Raw genomic sequence first — 23,739 nt, 5'->3', positions numbered from 1 at the left:
TATCTGAAACTTTGTTATTTTGAACACCAGAAAATTTATTATAACTTTTGATCCATCCATTAGATTTTTATGAAACTTTGCCGATTTTGAACACCAGACACTTTATCTGAAACTTTGTTATTTTGAACACCAGAATATTTATTATAACTTTTGATCCATCCATTAGATTTTTATGAAACTTTGCCGATTTTGAACACCAGACACTTTATCTGAAACTTTGTTATTTTGAACACCAGAATATTTATTATAACTTTTGATCCATCCATTAGATTTTTATGAAACTTTGCCGATTTTGAACACCAGACACTTTATCTGAAACTTTGTTATTTTGAACACCAGAATATTTATCATAACTTTTGATCCATCCATTAGATTTTTATGAAACTTTGCCAATTTTGAACACCAGACACTTTATCTGAAACTTTGTTATTTTGAACACCAGAAAATTTATTATAAATTTTGATCCATCCATTAGATTTTTATGAAACTTTGCCGATTTTGAACACCGGACACTTTATCTGAAACTTTGTTATTTTGAACACCAGAATATTTATTATAACTTTTGATCCATCCATTAGATTTTTATGAAACTTTGCCAATTTTGAACACCAGACACTTTATCTGAAACTTTGTTATTTTGAACACCAGAAAATTTATTATAACTTTTGATCCATCCATTAGATTTTTATGAAACTTTGCCGATTTTGAACACCAGACCCTTTATCTGAAACTTTGTTATTTTGAACACTAGAATATTTATTATAACTTTTGATCCATCCATTAGATTTTTATGAAACTTTGCCGATTTTGAACACCAGACACTTTATCTGAAACTTTCTTATTTTGAACACCAGAATATTTATCATAACTTTTGATCCATCCATTAGATTTTGATGAAACTTTGCCAATTTTGAACACCAGACACTTTATCTGAAACTTTGTTATTTTGAACACCAGAAAATTTATTATAACTTTTGATCCATCCATTAGATTTTTATGAAACTTTGCCAATTTTGAACACCAGACACTTTATCTGAAACTTTGTTATTTTGAACACCAGAAAATTTATTATAACTTTTGATCCATCCATTAGATTTTTATGAAACTTTGCCGATTTTGAACACCAGACACTTTATCTGAAACTTTGTTATTTTGAACACCAGAAAATTTATTATAACTTTTGATCCATCCATTAGATTTTTATGAAACTTTGCCGATTTTGAACACCAGACACTTTATCTGAAACTTTGTTATTTTGAACACCAGAAAATTTATTATAACTTTTGATCCATCCATTAGATTTTTATGAAACTTTGCCGATTTTGAACACCAGACACTTTATCTGAAACTTTGTTATTTTGAACACCAGAAAATTTATTATAACTTTTGATCCATCCATTAGATTTTTATGAAACTTTGCCGATTTTGAACACCAGACACTTTATCTGAAACTTTGTTATTTTGAACACCAGAAAATTTATTATAACTTTTGATCCATCCATTAGATTTTTATGAAACTTTGCCGATTTTGAACACCAGACACTTTATCTGAAACTTTGTTATTTTGAACACCAGAATATTTATCATAACTTTTGATCCATCCATTAGATTTTGATGAAACTTTGCCAATTTTGAACACCAGACACTTTATCTGAAACTTTGTTATTTTGAACACCAGAAAATTTATTATAACTTTTGATCCATCCATTAGATTTTTATGAAACTTTGCCGATTTTGAACACCAGACACTTTATCTGAAACTTTGTTATTTTGAACACCAGAAAATTTATTATAACTTTTGATCCATCCATTAGATTTTTATGAAACTTTGCCGATTTTGAACACCAGACACTTTATCTGAAACTTTGTTATTTTGAACACCAGAAAATTTATTATAACTTTTGATCCATCCATTAGATTTTTATGAAACTTTGCCGATTTTGAACACCAGACACTTTATCTGAAACTTTGTTATTTTGAACACCAGAATATTTATTATAACTTTTGATCCATCCATTAGATTTTTATGAAACTTTGCCGATTTTGAACACCAGACACTTTATCTGAAACTTTGTTATTTTGAACACCAGAATATTTATTATAACTTTTGATCCATCCATTAGATTTTTATGAAACTTTGCCGATTTTGAACACCAGACACTTTATCTGAAACTTTGTTATTTTGAACACCAGAATATTTATCATAACTTTTGATCCATCCATTAGATTTTTATGAAACTTTGCCAATTTTGAACACCAGACACTTTATCTGAAACTTTGTTATTTTGAACACCAGAAAATTTATTATAAATTTTGATCCATCCATTAGATTTTTATGAAACTTTGCCGATTTTGAACACCAGACACTTTATCTGAAACTTTGTTATTTTGAACACCAGAATATTTATTATAACTTTTGATCCATCCATTAGATTTTTATGAAACTTTGCCGATTTTGAACACCAGACACTTTATCTGAAACTTTGTTATTTTGAACACCAGAAAATTTATTATAACTTTTGATCCATCCATTAGATTTTTATGAAACTTTGCCGATTTTGAACACCAGACACTTTATCTGAAACTTTGTTATTTTGAACACCAGAAAATTTATTATAACTTTTGATCCATCCATTAGATTTTTATGAAACTTTGCCGATTTTGAACACCAGACACTTTATCTAAAACTTTGTTATTTTGAACACCAGAAAATTTATTATAACTTTTGATCCATCCATTAGATTTTTATGAAACTTTGTTATTTTGAACACCAGAAAATTTATCATAACTTTTGATCCATCCATTAGATTTTTATGAAACTTTGCCGATTTTGAACACCAGACACTTTATCTGAAACTTTGTTATTTTGAACACCAGAAAATTTATTATAACTTTTGATCCATCCATTAGATTTTTATGAAACTTTGCCGATTTTGAACACCAGACACTTTATCTGAAACTTTGTTATTTTGAACACCAGAAAATTTATTATAACTTTTGATCCATCCATTAGATTTTTATGAAACTTTGCCGATTTTGAACACCAGACACTTTATCTGAAACTTTGTTATTTTGAACACCAGAAAATTTATTATAACTTTTGATCCATCCATTAGATTTTTATGAAACTTTGTTATTTTGAACACCAGAAAATTTATCTGAAACTTTGTTATTTTGAACACCAGAATATTTATCATAACTTTTGATCCATCCATTAGATTTTTATGAAACTTTGCCGATTTTGAACACCAGACACTTTATCTGAAACTTTGTTATTTTGAACACCAGAAAATTTATTATAACTTTTGATCCATCCATTAGATTTTTATGAAACTTTGCCAATTTTGAACACCAGACACTTTATCTGAAACTTTGTTATTTTGAACACCAGAATATTTATTATAACTTTTGATCCATCCATTAGATTTTTATGAAACTTTGCCGATTTTGAACACCAGACACTTTATCTGAAACTTTGTTATTTTGAACACCAGAAAATTTATTATAACTTTTGATCCATCCATTAGATTTTTATGAAACTTTGCCGATTTTGAACACCAGACACTTTATCTGAAACTTTGTTATTTTGAACACCAGAAAATTTATTATAACTTTTGATCCATCCATTAGATTTTTATGAAACTTTGCCGATTTTGAACACCAGACACTTTATCTGAAACTTTGTTATTTTGAACACCAGAATATTTATTATAACTTTTGATCCATCCATTAGATTTTTATGAAACTTTGCCGATTTTGAACACCAGACACTTTATCTGAAACTTTGTTATTTTGAACACCAGAATATTTATTATAACTTTTGATCCATCCATTAGATTTTTATGAAACTTTGCCGATTTTGAACACCAGACACTTTATCTGAAACTTTGTTATTTTGAACACCAGAATATTTATCATAACTTTTGATCCATCCATTAGATTTTTATGAAACTTTGCCAATTTTGGACACCAGACACTTTATCTGAAACTTTGTTATTTTGAACACCAGAAAATTTATTATAAATTTTGATCCATCCATTAGATTTTTATGAAACTTTGCCGATTTTGAACACCAGACACTTTATCTGAAACTTTGTTATTTTGAACACCAGAATATTTATTATAACTTTTGATCCATCCATTAGATTTTTATGAAACTTTGCCAATTTTGAACACCAGACACTTTATCTGAAACTTTGTTATTTTGAACACCAGAAAATTTATTATAACTTTTGATCCATCCATTAGATTTTTATGAAACTTTGCCGATTTTGAACACCAGACACTTTATCTGAAACTTTGTTATTTTGAACACTAGAATATTTATTATAACTTTTGATCCATCCATTAGATTTTTATGAAACTTTGCCGATTTTGAACACCAGACACTTTATCTGAAACTTTCTTATTTTGAACACCAGAATATTTATCATAACTTTTGATCCATCCATTAGATTTTGATGAAACTTTGCCAATTTTGAACACCAGACACTTTATCTGAAACTTTGTTATTTTGAACACCAGAAAATTTATTATAACTTTTGATCCATCCATTAGATTTTTATGAAACTTTGCCAATTTTGAACACCAGACACTTTATCTGAAACTTTGTTATTTTGAACACCAGAAAATTTATTATAACTTTTGATCCATCCATTAGATTTTTATGAAACTTTGCCGATTTTGAACACCAGACACTTTATCTGAAACTTTGTTATTTTGAACACCAGAAAATTTATTATAACTTTTGATCCATCCATTAGATTTTTATGAAACTTTGCCGATTTTGAACACCAGACACTTTATCTGAAACTTTGTTATTTTGAACACCAGAAAATTTATTATAACTTTTGATCCATCCATTAGATTTTTATGAAACTTTGCCGATTTTGAACACCAGACACTTTATCTGAAACTTTGTTATTTTGAACACCAGAAAATTTATTATAACTTTTGATCCATCCATTAGATTTTTATGAAACTTTGCCGATTTTGAACACCAGACACTTTATCTGAAACTTTGTTATTTTGAACACCAGAAAATTTATTATAACTTTTGATCCATCCATTAGATTTTTATGAAACTTTGCCGATTTTGAACACCAGACACTTTATCTGAAACTTTGTTATTTTGAACACCAGAATATTTATCATAACTTTTGATCCATCCATTAGATTTTGATGAAACTTTGCCAATTTTGAACACCAGACACTTTATCTGAAACTTTGTTATTTTGAACACCAGAAAATTTATTATAACTTTTGATCCATCCATTAGATTTTTATGAAACTTTGCCGATTTTGAACACCAGACACTTTATCTGAAACTTTGTTATTTTGAACACCAGAAAATTTATTATAACTTTTGATCCATCCATTAGATTTTTATGAAACTTTGCCGATTTTGAACACCAGACACTTTATCTGAAACTTTGTTATTTTGAACACCAGAATATTTATCATAACTTTTGATCCATCCATTAGATTTTTATGAAACTTTGCCGATTTTGAACACCAGACACTTTATCTGAAACTTTGTTATTTTGAACACCAGAAAATTTATTATAACTTTTGATCCATCCATTAGATTTTTATGAAACTTTGCCAATTTTGAACACCAGACACTTTATCTGAAACTTTGTTATTTTGAACACCAGATTATTTATTATAACTTTTGATCCATCCATTAGATTTTTATGAAACTTTGCCGATTTTGAACACCAGACACTTTATCTGAAACTTTGTTATTTTGAACACCAGAAAATTTATTATAACTTTTGATCCATCCATTAGATTTTTATGAAACTTTGCCGATTTTGAACACCAGACACTTTATCTGAAACTTTGTTATTTTGAACACCAGAAAATTTATTATAACTTTTGATCCATCCATTAGATTTTTATGAAACTTTGCCGATTTTGAACACCAGACACTTTATCTGAAACTTTGTTATTTTGAACACCAGAATATTTATTATAACTTTTGATCCATCCATTAGATTTTTATGAAACTTTGCCGATTTTGAACACCAGACACTTTATCTGAAACTTTGTTATTTTGAACACCAGAATATTTATTATAACTTTTGATCCATCCATTAGATTTTTATGAAACTTTGCCGATTTTGAACACCAGACACTTTATCTGAAACTTTGTTATTTTGAACACCAGAATATTTATCATAACTTTTGATCCATCCATTAGATTTTTATGAAACTTTGCCAATTTTGAACACCAGACACTTTATCTGAAACTTTGTTATTTTGAACACCAGAAAATTTATTATAAATTTTGATCCATCCATTAGATTTTTATGAAACTTTGCCGATTTTGAACACCAGACACTTTATCTGAAACTTTGTTATTTTGAACACCAGAATATTTATTATAACTTTTGATCCATCCATTAGATTTTTATGAAACTTTGCCAATTTTGAACACCAGACACTTTATCTGAAACTTTGTTATTTTGAACACCAGAAAATTTATTATAACTTTTGATCCATCCATTAGATTTTTATGAAACTTTGCCGATTTTGAACACCAGACCCTTTATCTGAAACTTTGTTATTTTGAACACTAGAATATTTATTATAACTTTTGATCCATCCATTAGATTTTTATGAAACTTTGCCGATTTTGAACACCAGACACTTTATCTGAAACTTTCTTATTTTGAACACCAGAATATTTATCATAACTTTTGATCCATCCATTAGATTTTGATGAAACTTTGCCAATTTTGAACACCAGACACTTTATCTGAAACTTTGTTATTTTGAACACCAGAAAATTTATTATAACTTTTGATCCATCCATTAGATTTTTATGAAACTTTGCCAATTTTGAACACCAGACACTTTATCTGAAACTTTGTTATTTTGAACACCAGAAAATTTATTATAACTTTTGATCCATCCATTAGATTTTTATGAAACTTTGCCGATTTTGAACACCAGACACTTTATCTGAAACTTTGTTATTTTGAACACCAGAAAATTTATTATAACTTTTGATCCATCCATTAGATTTTTATGAAACTTTGCCGATTTTGAACACCAGACACTTTATCTGAAACTTTGTTATTTTGAACACCAGAAAATTTATTATAACTTTTGATCCATCCATTAGATTTTTATGAAACTTTGCCGATTTTGAACACCAGACACTTTATCTGAAACTTTGTTATTTTGAACACCAGAAAATTTATTATAACTTTTGATCCATCCATTAGATTTTTATGAAACTTTGCCGATTTTGAACACCAGACACTTTATCTGAAACTTTGTTATTTTGAACACCAGAAAATTTATTATAACTTTTGATCCATCCATTAGATTTTTATGAAACTTTGCCGATTTTGAACACCAGACACTTTATCTGAAACTTTGTTATTTTGAACACCAGAATATTTATCATAACTTTTGATCCATCCATTAGATTTTGATGAAACTTTGCCAATTTTGAACACCAGACACTTTATCTGAAACTTTGTTATTTTGAACACCAGAAAATTTATTATAACTTTTGATCCATCCATTAGATTTTTATGAAACTTTGCCGATTTTGAACACCAGACACTTTATCTGAAACTTTGTTATTTTGAACACCAGAAAATTTATTATAACTTTTGATCCATCCATTAGATTTTTATGAAACTTTGCCGATTTTGAACACCAGACACTTTATCTGAAACTTTGTTATTTTGAACACCAGAAAATTTATTATAACTTTTGATCCATCCATTAGATTTTTATGAAACTTTGCCGATTTTGAACACCAGACACTTTATCTGAAACTTTGTTATTTTGAACACCAGAATATTTATTATAACTTTTGATCCATCCATTAGATTTTTATGAAACTTTGCCGATTTTGAACACCAGACACTTTATCTGAAACTTTGTTATTTTGAACACCAGAATATTTATTATAACTTTTGATCCATCCATTAGATTTTTATGAAACTTTGCCGATTTTGAACACCAGACACTTTATCTGAAACTTTGTTATTTTGAACACCAGAATATTTATCATAACTTTTGATCCATCCATTAGATTTTTATGAAACTTTGCCAATTTTGAACACCAGACACTTTATCTGAAACTTTGTTATTTTGAACACCAGAAAATTTATTATAAATTTTGATCCATCCATTAGATTTTTATGAAACTTTGCCGATTTTGAACACCAGACACTTTATCTGAAACTTTGTTATTTTGAACACCAGAATATTTATTATAACTTTTGATCCATCCATTAGATTTTTATGAAACTTTGCCAATTTTGAACACCAGACACTTTATCTGAAACTTTGTTATTTTGAACACCAGAAAATTTATTATAACTTTTGATCCATCCATTAGATTTTTATGAAACTTTGCCGATTTTGAACACCAGACACTTTATCTGAAACTTTGTTATTTTGAACACTAGAATATTTATTATAACTTTTGATCCATCCATTAGATTTTTATGAAACTTTGCCGATTTTAAACACCAGACACTTTATCTGAAACTTTCTTATTTTGAACACCAGAATATTTATCATAACTTTTGATCCATCCATTAGATTTTGATGAAACTTTGCCAATTTTGAACACCAGACACTTTATCTGAAACTTTGTTATTTTGAACACCAGAAAATTTATTATAACTTTTGATCCATACATTAGATTTTTATGAAACTTTGCCAATTTTGAACACCAGACACTTTATCTGAAACTTTGTTATTTTGAACACCAGAAAATTTATTATAACTTTTGATCCATCCATTAGATTTTTATGAAACTTTGCCGATTTTGAACACCAGACACTTTATCTGAAACTTTGTTATTTTGAACACCAGAAAATTTATTATAACTTTTGATCCATCCATTAGATTTTTATGAAACTTTGCCGATTTTGAACACCAGACACTTTATCTGAAACTTTGTTATTTTGAACACCAGAAAATTTATTATAACTTTTGATCCATCCATTAGATTTTTATGAAACTTTGCCGATTTTGAACACCAGACACTTTATCTGAAACTTTGTTATTTTGAACACCAGAAAATTTATTATAACTTTTGATCCATCCATTAGATTTTTATGAAACTTTGCCGATTTTGAACACCAGACACTTTATCTGAAACTTTGTTATTTTGAACACCAGAATATTTATCATAACTTTTGATCCATCCATTAGATTTTGATGAAACTTTGCCAATTTTGAACACCAGACACTTTATCTGAAACTTTGTTATTTTGAACACCAGAAAATTTATTATAACTTTTGATCCATCCATTAGATTTTTATGAAACTTTGCCAATTTTGAACACCAGACACTTTATCTGAAACTTTGTTATTTTGAACACCAGAAAATTTATTATAACTTTTGATCCATCCATTAGATTTTTATGAAACTTTGCCGATTTTGAACACCAGACACTTTATCTGAAACTTTGTTATTTTGAACACCAGAAAATTTATTATAACTTTTGATCCATCCATTAGATTTTTATGAAACTTTGCCGATTTTGAACACCAGACACTTTATCTGAAACTTTGTTATTTTGAACACCAGAAAATTTATTATAACTTTTGATCCATCCATTAGATTTTTATGAAACTTGCCGATTTTGAACACCAGACACTTTATCTGAAACTTTGTTATTTTGAACACCAGAAAATTTATTATAACTTTTGATCCATCCATTAGATTTTTATGAAACTTTGCCGATTTTGAACACCAGACACTTTATCTGAAACTTTGTTATTTTGAACACCAGAAAATTTATTATAACTTTTGATCCATCCATTAGATTTTTATGAAACTTTGCCGATTTTGAACACCAGACACTTTATCTGAAACTTTGTTATTTTGAACACCAGAAAATTTATTATAACTTTTGATCCATCCATTAGATTTTTATGAAACTTTGCCGATTTTGAACACCAGACACTTTATCTGAAACTTTGTTATTTTGAACACCAGAAAATTTATTATAACTTTTGATCCATCCATTAGATTTTTATGAAACTTTGCCGATTTTGAACACCAGACACTTTATCTGAAACTTTGTTATTTTGAACACCAGAAAATTTATTATAACTTTTGATCCATCCATTAGATTTTTATGAAACTTTGCCGATTTTGAACACCAGACACTTTATCTGAAACTTTGTTATTTTGAACACCAGAAAATTTATTATAACTTTTGATCCATCCATTAGATTTTTATGAAACTTTGCCGATTTTGAACACCAGACACTTTATCTGAAACTTTGTTATTTTGAACACCAGAATATTTGTTATAACTTTTGATCCATCCATTAGATTTTTATGAAACTTTGCCGATTTTGAACACCAGACACTTTATCTGAAACTTTGTTATTTTGAACACCAGAAAATTTATTATAACTTTTGATCCATCCATTAGATTTTTATGAAACTTTGTTATTTTGAACACCAGAAAATTTATCATAACTTTTGATCCATCCATTAGATTTTTATGAAACTTTGCCGATTTTGAACACCAGACACTTTATCTAAAACTTTGTTATTTTGAACACCAGAAAATTTATTATAACTTTTGATCCATCCATTAGATTTTTATGAAACTTTGTTATTTTGAACACCAGAAAACTTATCATAACTTTTGATCCATCCATTAGATTTTTATGAAACTTTGCCGATTTTGAACACCAGACACTTTATCTGAAACTTTGTTATTTTGAACACCAGAAAATTTATTATAACTTTTGATCCATCCATTAGATTTTTATGAAACTTTGCCGATTTTGAACACCAGACACTTTATCTGAAACTTTGTTATTTTGAACACCAGAAAATTTATTATAACTTTTGATCCATCCATTAGATTTTTATGAAACTTTGCCGATTTTGAACACCAGACACTTTATCTGAAACTTTGTTATTTTGAACACCAGAAAATTTATTATAACTTTTGATCCATCCATTAGATTTTTATGAAACTTTGCCGATTTTGAACACCAGACACTTTATCTGAAACTTTGTTATTTTGAACACCAGAATATTTATCATAACTTTTGATCCATCCATTAGATTTTGATGAAACTTTGCCAATTTTGAACACCAGACACTTTATCTGAAACTTTGTTATTTTGAACACCAGAAAATTTATTATAACTTTTGATCCATCCATTAGATTTTTATGAAACTTTGCCAATTTTGAACACCAGACACTTTATCTGAAACTTTGTTATTTTGAACACCAGAAAATTTATTATAACTTTTGATCCATCCATTAGATTTTTATGAAACTTTGCCGATTTTGAACACCAGACACTTTATCTGAAACTTTGTTATTTTGAACACCAGAATATTTATTATAACTTTTGATCCATCCATTAGATTTTTATGAAACTTTGCCGATTTTGAACACCAGACACTTTATCTGAAACTTTGTTATTTTGAACACCAGAAAATTTATTATAACTTTTGATCCATCCATTAGATTTTTATGAAACTTTGCCGATTTTGAACACCAGACACTTTATCTGAAACTTTGTTATTTTGAACACCAGAAAATTTATTATAACTTTTGATCCATCCATTAGATTTTTATGAAACTTTGCCGATTTTAAACACCAGACACTTTATCTGAAACTTTGTTATTTTGAACACCAGAAAATTTATTATAACTTTTGATCCATCCATTAGATTTTTATGAAACTTTGCCGATTTTGAACACCAGACACTTTATCTGAAACTTTGTTATTTTGAACACCAGAAAATTTATTATAACTTTTGATCCATCCATTAGATTTTTATGAAACTTTGCCGATTTTGAACACCAGACACTTTATCTGAAACTTTGTTATTTTGAACACCAGAAAATTTATTATAACTTTTGATCCATCCATTAGATTTTTATGAAACTTTGCCGATTTTGAACACCAGACACTTTATCTGAAACTTTGTTATTTTGAACACCAGAAAATTTATTATAACTTTTGATCCATCCATTAGATTTTTATGAAACTTTGCCGATTTTGAACACCAGACACTTTATCTGAAACTTTGTTATTTTGAACACCAGAAAATTTATTATAACTTTTGATCCATCCATTAGATTTTTATGAAACTTTGCCGATTTTGAACACCAGACACTTTATCTGAAACTTTGTTATTTTGAACACCAGAATATTTATTATAACTTTTGATCCATCCATTAGATTTTTATGAAACTTTTCCGATTTTGAACACCAGACACTTTATCTGAAACTTTGTTATTTTGAACACCAGAAAATTTATTATAACTTTTGATCCATCCATTAGATTTTTATGAAACTTTGTTATTTTGAACACCAGAAAATTTATCATAACTTTTGATCCATCCATTAGATTTTTATGAAACTTTGCCGATTTTGAACACCAGACACTTTATCTAAAACTTTGTTATTTTGAACACCAGAAAATTTATTATAACTTTTGATCCATCCATTAGATTTTTATGAAACTTTGTTATTTTGAACACCAGAAAACTTATCATAACTTTTGATCCATCCATTAGATTTTTATGAAACTTTGCCGATTTTGAACACCAGACACTTTATCTGAAACTTTGTTATTTTGAACACCAGAAAATTTATTATAACTTTTGATCCATCCATTAGATTTTTATGAAACTTTGTTATTTTGAACACCAGAAAATTTATCATAACTTTTGATCCATCCATTAGATTTTTATGAAACTTTGCCGATTTTGAACACCAGACACTTTATCTGAAACTTTGTTATTTTGAACACCAGAAAATTTATTATAACTTTTGATCCATCCATTAGATTTTTATGAAACTTTGTTATTTTGAACACCAGAAAATTTATCATAACTTTTGATCCATCCATTAGATTTTTATGAAACTTTGCCGATTTTGAACACCAGACACTTTATCTAAAACTTTGTTATTTTGAACACCAGAAAATTTATTATAACTTTTGATCCATCCATTAGATTTTTATGAAACTTTGTTATTTTGAACACCAGAAAATTTATCATAACTTTTGATCCATCCATTAGGTTTTTATGAAACTTTGCCGATTTTGAACACCAGACACTTTATCTGAAACTTTGTTATTTTGAACACCAGAAAATTTATTATAACTTTTGATCCATCCATTAGATTTTTATGAAACTTTGCCGATTTTGAACACCAGACACTTTATCTGAAACTTTGTTATTTTGAACACCAGAATATTTATTATAACTTTTGATCCATCCATTAGATTTTTATGAAACTTTGCCGATTTTGAACACCAGACACTTTATCTGAAACTTTGTTATTTTGAACACCAGAAAATTTATTATAACTTTTGATCCATCCATTAGATTTTTATGAAACTTTGTTATTTTGAACACCAGAAAATTTATCATAACTTTTGATCCATCCATTAGATTTTTATGAAACTTTGCCGATTTTGAACACCAGACACTTTATCTAAAACTTTGTTATTTTGAACACCAGAAAATTTATTATAACTTTTGATCCATCCATTAGATTTTTATGAAACTTTGTTATTTTGAACACCAGAAAATTTATCATAACTTTTGATCCATCCATTAGATTTTTATGAAACTTTGCCGATTTTGAACACCAGACACTTTATCTGAAACTTTGTTATTTTGAACACCAGAAAATTTATTATAACTTTTGATCCATCCATTAGATTTTTATGAAACTTTGTTATTTTGAACACCAGAAAATTTATCATAACTTTTGATCCATCCATTAGATTTTTATGAAACTTTGCCGATTTTGAACACCAGACACTTTATCTGAAACTTTGTTATTTTGAACACCAGAAAATTTATTATAACTTTTGATCCATCCATTAGATTTTTATGAAACTTTGTTATTTTGAACACCAGAAAATTTATCATAACTTTTGATCCATCCATTAGATTTTTATGAAACTTTGCCGATTTTGAACACCAGACACTTTATCTGAAACTTTGTTATTTTGAACACCAGAAAATTTATTATAACTTTTGATCCATCCATTAGATTTTTATGAAACTTTGCCGATTTTGAACACCAGACACTTTATCTGAAACTTTGTTATTTTGAACACCAGAATATTTATTATAACTTTTGATCCATCCATTAGATTTTTATGAAACTTTGCCGATTTTGAACACCAGACACTTTATCTGAAACTTTGTTATTTTGAACACCAGAAAATTTATTATAACTTTTGATCCATCCATTAGATTTTTATGAAACTTTGTTATTTTGAACACCAGAAAATTTATCATAACTTTTGATCCATCCATTAGATTTTTATGAAACTTTGCCGATTTTGAACACCAGACACTTTATCTAAAACTTTGTTATTTTGAACACCAGAAAATTTATTATAACTTTTGATCCATCCATTAGATTTTTATGAAACTTTGTTATTTTGAACACCAGAAAATTTATCATAACTTTTGATCCATCCATTAGATTTTTATGAAACTTTGCCGATTTTGAACACCAGACACTTTATCTGAAACTTTGTTATTTTGAACACCAGAAAATTTATTATAACTTTTGATCCATCCATTAGATTTTTATGAAACTTTGTTATTTTGAACACCAGAAAATTTATCATAACTTTTGATCCATCCATTAGATTTTTATGAAACTTTGCCGATTTTGAACACCAGACACTTTATCTGAAACTTTGTTATTTTGAACACCAGAAAATTTATTATAACTTTTGATCCATCCATTAGATTTTTATGAAACTTTGTTATTTTGAACACCAGAAAATTTATCATAACTTTTGATCCATCCATTAGATTTTTATGAAACTTTGCCGATTTTGAACACCAGACACTTTATCTGAAACTTTGTTATTTTGAACACCAGAAAATTTATTATAACTTTTGATCCATCCATTAGATTTTTATGAAACTTTGCCGATTTTGAACACCAGACACTTTATCTGAAACTTTGTTATTTTGAACACCAGAATATTTATTATAACTTTTGATCCATCCATTAGATTTTTATGAAACTTTGCCGATTTTGAACACCAGACACTTTATCTGAAACTTTGTTATTTTGAACACCAGAAAATTTATTATAACTTTTGATCCATCCATTAGATTTTTATGAAACTTTGTTATTTTGAACACCAGAAAATTTATCATAACTTTTGATCCATCCATTAGATTTTTATGAAACTTTGCCGATTTTGAACACCAGACACTTTATCTAAAACTTTGTTATTTTGAACACCAGAAAATTTATTATAACTTTTGATCCATCCATTAGATTTTTATGAAACTTTGTTATTTTGAACACCAGAAAATTTATCATAACTTTTGATCCATCCATTAGATTTTTATGAAACTTTGCCGATTTTGAACACCAGACACTTTATCTGAAACTTTGTTATTTTGAACACCAGAAAATTTATTATAACTTTTGATCCATCCATTAGATTTTTATGAAACTTTGTTATTTTGAACACCAGAAAATTTATCATAACTTTTGATCCATCCATTAGATTTTTATGAAACTTTGCCGATTTTGAACACCAGACACTTTATCTGAAACTTTGTTATTTTGAACACCAGAAAATTTATTATAACTTTTGATCCATCCATTAGATTTTTATGAAACTTTGTTATTTTGAACACCAGAAAATTTATCATAACTTTTGATCCATCCATTAGATTTTTATGAAACTTTGCCGATTTTGAACACCAGACACTTTATCTAAAACTTTGTTATTTTGAACACCAGAAAATTTATTATAACTTTTGATCCATCCATTAGATTTTTATGAAACTTTGTTATTTTGAACACCAGAAAATTTATCATAACTTTTGATCCATCCATTAGATTTTTATGAAACTTTGCCGATTTTGAACACCAGACACTTTATCTGAAACTTTGTTATTTTGAACACCAGAAAATTTATTATAACTTTTGATCCATCCATTAGATTTTTATGAAACTTTGCCGATTTTGAACACCAGACACTTTATCTGAAACTTTGTTATTTTGAACACCAGAAAATTTATTATAACTTTTGATCCATCCATTAGATTTTTATGAAACTTTGCCGATTTTGAACACCAGACACTTTATCTAAAACTTTGTTATTTTGAACACCAGAATATTTATCATAACTTTTGATCCATCCATTAGATTTTTATGAAACTTTGCCGATTTTGAACACCAGACACTTTATCTGAAACTTTGTTATTTTGAACACCAGAAAATTTATTATAACTTTTGATCCATCCATTAGATTTTTATGAAACTTTGTTATTTTGAACACCAGAAAATTTATCATAACTTTTGATCCATCCATTAGATTTTTATGAAACTTTGCCGATTTTGAACACCAGACACTTTATCTAAAACTTTGTTATTTTGAACACCAGAAAATTTATTATAACTTTTGATCCATCCATTAGATTTTTATGAAACTTTGTTATTTTGAACACCAGAAATTTTATCATAACTTTTGATCCATCCATTAGATTTTTATGAAACTTTGCCGATTTTGAACACCAGACACTTTATCTGAAACTTTGTTATTTTGAACACCAGAAAATTTATTATAACTTTTGATCCATCCATTAGATGTTTATGAAACTTTGTTATTTTGAACACCAGAAAATTTATCATAACTTTTGATCCATCCATTAGATTTTTATGAAACTTTGCCGATTTTGAACACCAGACACTTTATCTGAAACTTTGTTATTTTGAACACCAGAAAATTTGTTATAACTTTTGATTCATCCATTAGATTTTTATGAAACTTTGTTATTTTGAACACCAGAAAATTTATCATAACTTTTGATCCATCCATTAGATTTTTATGAAACTTTGCCGATTTTGAACACCAGACACTTTATCTAAAACTTTGTTATTTTGAACACCAGAAAATTTATTATAACTTTTGATCCATCCATTAGATTTTTATGAAACTTTGTTATTTTGAACACCAGAAAATTTATCATAACTTTTGATCCATCCATTAGATTTTTATGAAACTTTGCCGATTTTGAACACCAGACACTTTATCTGAAACTTTGTTATTTTGAACACCAGAAAATTTATTATAACTTTTGATCCATCCATTAGATTTTTATGAAACTTTGCCGATTTTGAACACCAGACACTTTATCTGAAACTTTGTTATTTTGAACACCAGAAAATTTATTATAACTTTTGATCCATCCATTAGATTTTTATGAAACTTTGCCGATTTTGAACACCAGATACTTTATCTAAAACTTTGTTATTTTGAACACCAGAAAATTTATTATAACTTTTGATCCATCCATTAGATTTTTATGAAACTTTGTTATTTTGAACACCAGAAAATTTATCATAACTTTTGATCCATCCATTAGATTTTTATGAAACTTTGCCGATTTTGAACACCAGACACTTTATCTGAAACTTTGTTATTTTGAACACCAGAAAATTTATTATAACTTTTGATCCATCCATTAGATTTTTATGAAACTTTGCCGATTTTGAACACCAGACACTTTATCTGAAACTTTGTTATTTTGAACACCAGAACATTTATTATAACTTTTGATCCATCCATTAGATTTTTATGAAACTTTGCCGATTTTGAACACCAGACACTTTATCTAAAACTTTGTTATTTTGAACACCAGAAAATTTATTATAACTTTTGATCCATCCATTAGATTTTTATGAAACTTTGTTATTTTGAACACCAGAAAATTTATCATAACTTTTGATCCATCCATTAGATTTTTATGAAACTTTGCCGATTTTGAACACCAGACACTTTATCTGAAACTTTGTTATTTTGAACACCAGAATATTTATCATAACTTTTGATCTATCCATTAGATTTTTATGAAACTTTGCCAATTTTGAACACCAGACACTTTATCTGAAACTTTGGTCTTTTGAACACCAGAAAATTTATTATAACTTTTGATCCATCCATTAGATTTTTATGAAACTTTGCCGATTTTGAACACCAGACACTTTATCTGAAACTTTGTTATTTTGAACACCAGAAAATTTATTATAACTTTTGATCCATCCATTAGATTTTTATGAAACTTTGCCGATTTTGAACACCAGACACTTTATCTAAAACTTTGTTATTTTGAACACCAGAAAATTTATTATAACTTTTGATCCATCCATTAGATTTTTATGAAACTTTGTTATTTTGAACACCAGAAAATTTATCATAACTTTTGATCCATCCATTAGATTTTTATGAAACTTTGCCGATTTTGAACACCAGACACTTTATCTGAAACTTTGTTATTTTGAACACCAGAATATTTATCATAACTTTTGATCCATCCATTAGATTTTGATGAAACTTTGCCAATTTTGAACACCAGACACTTTATCTGAAACTTTGTTATTTTGAACACCAGAAAATTTATTATAACTTTTGATCCATCCATTAGATTTTGATGAAACTTTGCCAATTTTGAACACCAGACACTTTATCTGAAACTTTGTTATTTTGAACACCAGAAAATTTATTATAACTTTTGATCCATCCATTAGATTTTTATGAAACTTTGCCGATTTTGAACACCAGACACTTTATCTGAAACTTTGTTATTTTGAACACCAGAAAATTTATTATAACTTTTGATCCATCCATTAGATTTTTATGAAACTTTGCCAATTTTGAACACCAGACACTTTATCTGAAACTTTGTTATTTTGAACACCAGAAAATTTATTATAACTTTTGATCCATCCATTAGATTTTTATGAAACTTTGCCGATTTTGAACACCAGACACTTTATCTGAAACTTTGTTATTTTGAACACCAGAATATTTATCATAACTTTTGATCCATCCATTAGATTTTTATGAAACTTTGCCAATTTTGAACACCAGACACTTTATCTGAAACTTTGTTATTTTGAACACCAGAAAATTTATCATAACTTTTGCTTTACCGTACGAAAATTGAAATTTTTTTCACAATAAAGTTGAGAAGATGATCTACAAACTGTAATAATTGTTTGAAATTTGGTCGGAAAATGAGTGAGCGGCGAAGCTTCAAAGCAGTTCTAAATGACTAAAACTGTCACTTAACCATATATTCAAACACGATAGTGTTTGAATGATATACTATACATGTATACATTATAAACTCGTATTCCTGTTTGTTCACAATTTGATTAATATATACAAAACGAATCTTTCATTTATTTCTATAATTCTGTAATTCATATAATGGTATGATTCTTGCAAAATATACAATTAAGAGATCACCTCATTTGCATATTACATTAAGAAAAATCCATTATACTAAATAGCGGTATATTGATTAATGTTTTGAGCGAGAGAATTGTTTTAAGTGTTCTATTTAAAATAGTTATTTAATAAACTTTAAACAACAATTATATTGACAATATATTTAATTTAATTTATTTGAAATAATCATTTCCAACATCAACCATAAAAATTTTTTTTAGAGTTATTTACCCTTAGAAACTTCTAAACATAAAAAATAAACTTTCGCCAAATAAAATAATTCGGAAATCTCAATAAGTTTCTAGCTGGAAAATAATTTCGTGTAGATAGAAAAATGTTTGGCTTTTATTGGTTTTTAAACATTCAAGCAAAAAAAGAAAAAAAAACACTTACGAAATAATTGAAAATATTTCTTTTGTTTGTTTGTATTATTCTTTAAATGGCTATACAGAAATCGGCTAATTTTTACGATATGCCCTAGCGTCGTTTAACACCTAAAAAAATATAAAGATCTACTGTCCCCTCTCTAAATTCCACGATTTACACTTTTTCTTTTTCACGTTAATCACATCGATTACAAACCCAACTTTCTAATTGATAAAAGGTAATTTTTTTATGACATGACCCAGAAAATTTACCTAATACGTTTAAACAGCCTTTATAAATAATACGAAAGAAGAAACTTTGAAAAAAATTAACATTTTAGAGTGGGGATCACTTTTCTATATAAATTTAATGTAAAACGAGCACCCACGTTTTGGCCACCAAGCGTTCAACGAGACATGTCACCTCTACTATTTTTCCAAGTTTGGCGATTGAGGGGGGATGTATGACAAATACATTTTTTTTGTTTGTTTGTTTTTTCTGTGGGGCGGAAATTACATTTGAAACATAAAATAACAATAAATTTAATAAATTTTTATGAGACCATTCTGTACATTCATCTAATAATTTCATAAACAAAAGAAACCCCAAAATATGATAAATTACATTTGGGGGGGGGGTTACATTAGAAACATGAAATGTCGAAAAATATCATTTAATTGTTTTTGGAATTAATTTTTTGGTAGATCTTTATTTTTCTTAGGGGTTAAATGAGGTTGGGTCATGTCGTAAAAATACTACAGAATCTTTGACTGCTTCGAATTCAAACTTAAGTTTGAATTCGAAGCACACACTCCACACTTTTAAAAACAAAAAGAATCTCCCCCTCTCTAAAAAACAAAAACAAAATAGCAAATCGAAAATTGCCTTTATTTACCAAAAAAAAAAAAATGCCAGTGAAAAAAGTGCAAAAAACAAACAAAAAAATAACAAATGCACGCATTAATTTTCTCAGAACAACATTGGGCAAAACAGTTGCCAAGTTTTTTTCCATTCATTCGCGTTCCAGGTTCAAGCCTTCTTATTTGGCTTTTTTTTTTTTTTGCGATCGCACGGGCATTTACTGCTATTTTTTTTAACAAAAGTTGTAATGATTTATTTTTAATTAGTTAAATATTTTAGAGGGGGGTCTTTCCAGTACTCAATATTCAGAGAATAGTTTCTTCTCTTTGTATCCCTTCTGCCGAAATATCTGGTGGAGAGGGTATCAGGTACTTTTTTTGGGGGTGATTAAATTTACATGTTTTTATCCATTTTTTTTTTAATTGTTGTGAGGGTATTCACCTTGCCCATGATGAAAATGATTAATATAGTAGGTGTGTTCCAAACGGAACTTCATGTCAACCCAAGCAACGCCGGGTCCCCATGCTAGTATATATATAATACTAAAGAACTAGACTACATGTCTTAACAAATAAGTGATCTTTTGGTGAACAACAAATGTCCCCTGGAAACCCAATAAAAATTCCCACAATAGACCTACTCCAACAACAACCAACTTTACCATCAGAATCCATCCAACTTTTCCAGCACATGCCCAGCTCTCCTGGAACTCCTGTGCCTCTGGAGTTTCTGGCTGACATAACACCTGTCCCCACAAACTCTCTGCTGGGAACCCCACAACCACCGACCCAGGAATCTACATCACCTAACAGGACACCATCACCAGAATCACCAGCACAATCACGTAGACCACCACCACCACCACCAGTTATACTCCCAGAAGCAGATGATGAACAGTTAGCTTTGGAGGAGGAGCTCAGCAACACAATTGATGAGGTGAGGTGTATGAGAATGAAGGACAGACCACGTTTGTCCAAGATCCAAGTTGCTGGAAGAGAAAAGACTGTTATAGCCAAAGTTAACATCGCTCTCAAGATGCTAATACCAAAAAACAGTAACGCTTACACAACTACATCGACAGAAAACTTAACCCCTGAACATTCAACCACAACCATCGAATAAAGCCCAGAAGATCAAGTTGCAAAAACAACTGAACCTCTGCAGGAAGGAACTAAGCCAAATAAAATAGTTCCTTCAGATCCCTCGGTACAGGGTCGACTTAATACCACCATTAGAAAACTTTGTACCAAATACCAGCATGAGAAATTGAGGGGTTGCATAATACAGCTAGAGGGTTGAAAAGAAAAATACCAGCACTTGTCCAGAGGATTAAAAACCAGGAGAACAAGATCAACTCCAAGATTTAAAACAAACCAAATGACTTTTTGCAGGCAACTTATAAGGGACACCATTACTATCGATAATCTGCCGGTAGAGGAAGACCTGGAAAACTACCTGAGGCCTCTATTGAAACAGAAGGCAAATACAACTGAGGCCCAATGAATTGAAGATATTATTAGGCTCAACGAAACCAAACCTCAGATGCCAGAACCAGTCATAACTGGTACGGTAACTAGAAAACTGGCACAGTTCTCCAACCACAAAGTACCTGACATCGATAATATCCAAAACGTCTGGCTGAAACAACTGACTGCACTCCATCGCCACTATAGTGATTGCTTCAGTCGGATGGTAAGAGGTGAAGAAACAACACCACCGTGGCTGACAGAGGGGACACCAGCCTCATACCTAAGACCAAGAAACACGACGCCCAAATAAATACAGGTCAATATCAACCACCTACAAGCTATTCACTGTTCTGGTAGCCGATCTTCTGGGACCTACCATGAAAAAGAGCATACAGGGTGCAGAAGAATATGCTTCAGTACCAAAGAACAGATCCAAGTAAGAGAGTAAACCATCTGCTCTTCATGGATGATCTTAAGCTGTACGCCAGCTCTGACACAGATCTGCACCAGCTTCTGAAGGTAGTGCGTACCCCTTCCAATGACATCGGAATGAAGTTTGGCCAAAATAAATGTGCCAAGATAAATGTGCAAGAGGTGGGAAGAAGACCCACACAGAAAAATATGCAGCTAAATGAAGACATCGACATCAGAGATCTAGAAGAGCACGAGCCTTATAAATGCGTTGGCATTGAGGAAAACAAGAACATACAACATGCTAAGATGAGGGAGGCGATAGGCAAAAAGTTATTACGCCGTGTGTGGAAGATCTGTAAAACACAGCTTACAAATACAAATAAAATTACTTCCCTCAACCAGCTTGCCATGCCAGTAATAACATATAGCTTTGGTATCATTGATTGGCCACAAAAATGCATAAACCGGCTAGATTTAAAGACACGAAAGCCACTAACGCTTCATAAAATCATATATAGAAATCAGTGTCTACTAAGACTGTATTTACCCAGGCGAGAAGAAGGACTGGGGCTCTCAGAGATCAACCACCAACATAGGGAAACTATAGTGAACATAGGCCAGTATCTAAGAAGCTTCCAGAACCACACCCTCTCAATAGTATACGAACATCAAGAGATACGAGCAAGCAGAACAACATCACCTGGCCATGGATGAGGATGAAGCACTAAAAACATCTTGCCACAGAAATAGGAAAAAGGAGCTGGCAGAAATATAACGAGACCTTCCAAAGGATGAACCTTAAAAAGTGAGACCAACATCAGCGTTCAAAGTATTTGGGGAGGGGGGACTCTCCCAGGAATACATAGACAAAGAAGGTTCCTTGGACTGGCTCAAGAGGGAAGCTTTCCACCACGATCGGGAAAGGGTTATTATGGCTGCTCAAGATTAGCGATTGATGAGCAATGCATTCAAGAAGATGGCAGGCATATGACAAATGCAGGTTCTTCCACACAGAATTGGAAAGTGTGAGTCATCTGATATCAAGTTACAAGGTTCTTTTGGGGGACGGCTACTATACAGCGAAACATGATGGAGTATGTAAGTACCTCCATTGGACCATCTGTAAAATATTAAACATTCAGTGTTAGCAGCAAGTCCTGGGAACATCAACCTGAAAGAACAGTTGTAAATGACTTATATACCATAGATTACGACCATGTAATAACTACAGTCACCTACCTTGAAAATGCTTCTGTGAAACCTAACATAGTTATATGGAATGAGTCAGAAACAGTTGCAACCTTCGTTGAAGTGAGTGCCCTGATGATGGAGGTCTGTACAGAGTAGAACGAGAGAAACAGACCA

General features: G+C 29.5%; 1 protein-coding gene across 1 annotated transcript; it reads left to right on the top strand.

The window, feature by feature from the left end:
* Nucleotides 1-22,368: 22,368 nt before the first annotated feature.
* LOC145270135 (uncharacterized) lies at nucleotides 22,369-23,088 on the top strand. Its single transcript, XM_080125745.1, has one exon. The coding sequence runs from the start codon at nucleotides 22,369-22,371 to the stop codon at nucleotides 23,086-23,088; it is 720 nt and encodes a 239-aa protein (XP_079981871.1).
* The last annotated feature ends 651 nt before the right edge of the window (nucleotides 23,089-23,739 follow it).

The sequence above is a fragment of the Euprymna scolopes genome, chromosome 46 (assembly GCF_053919585.1).
Source record: "Euprymna scolopes isolate OS-2025 chromosome 46, ASM5391958v1, whole genome shotgun sequence".
Taxonomy (NCBI): domain Eukaryota; kingdom Metazoa; phylum Mollusca; class Cephalopoda; order Sepiida; family Sepiolidae; genus Euprymna; species Euprymna scolopes.
This window is presented reverse-complemented; position numbering and strand designations above follow the sequence as displayed.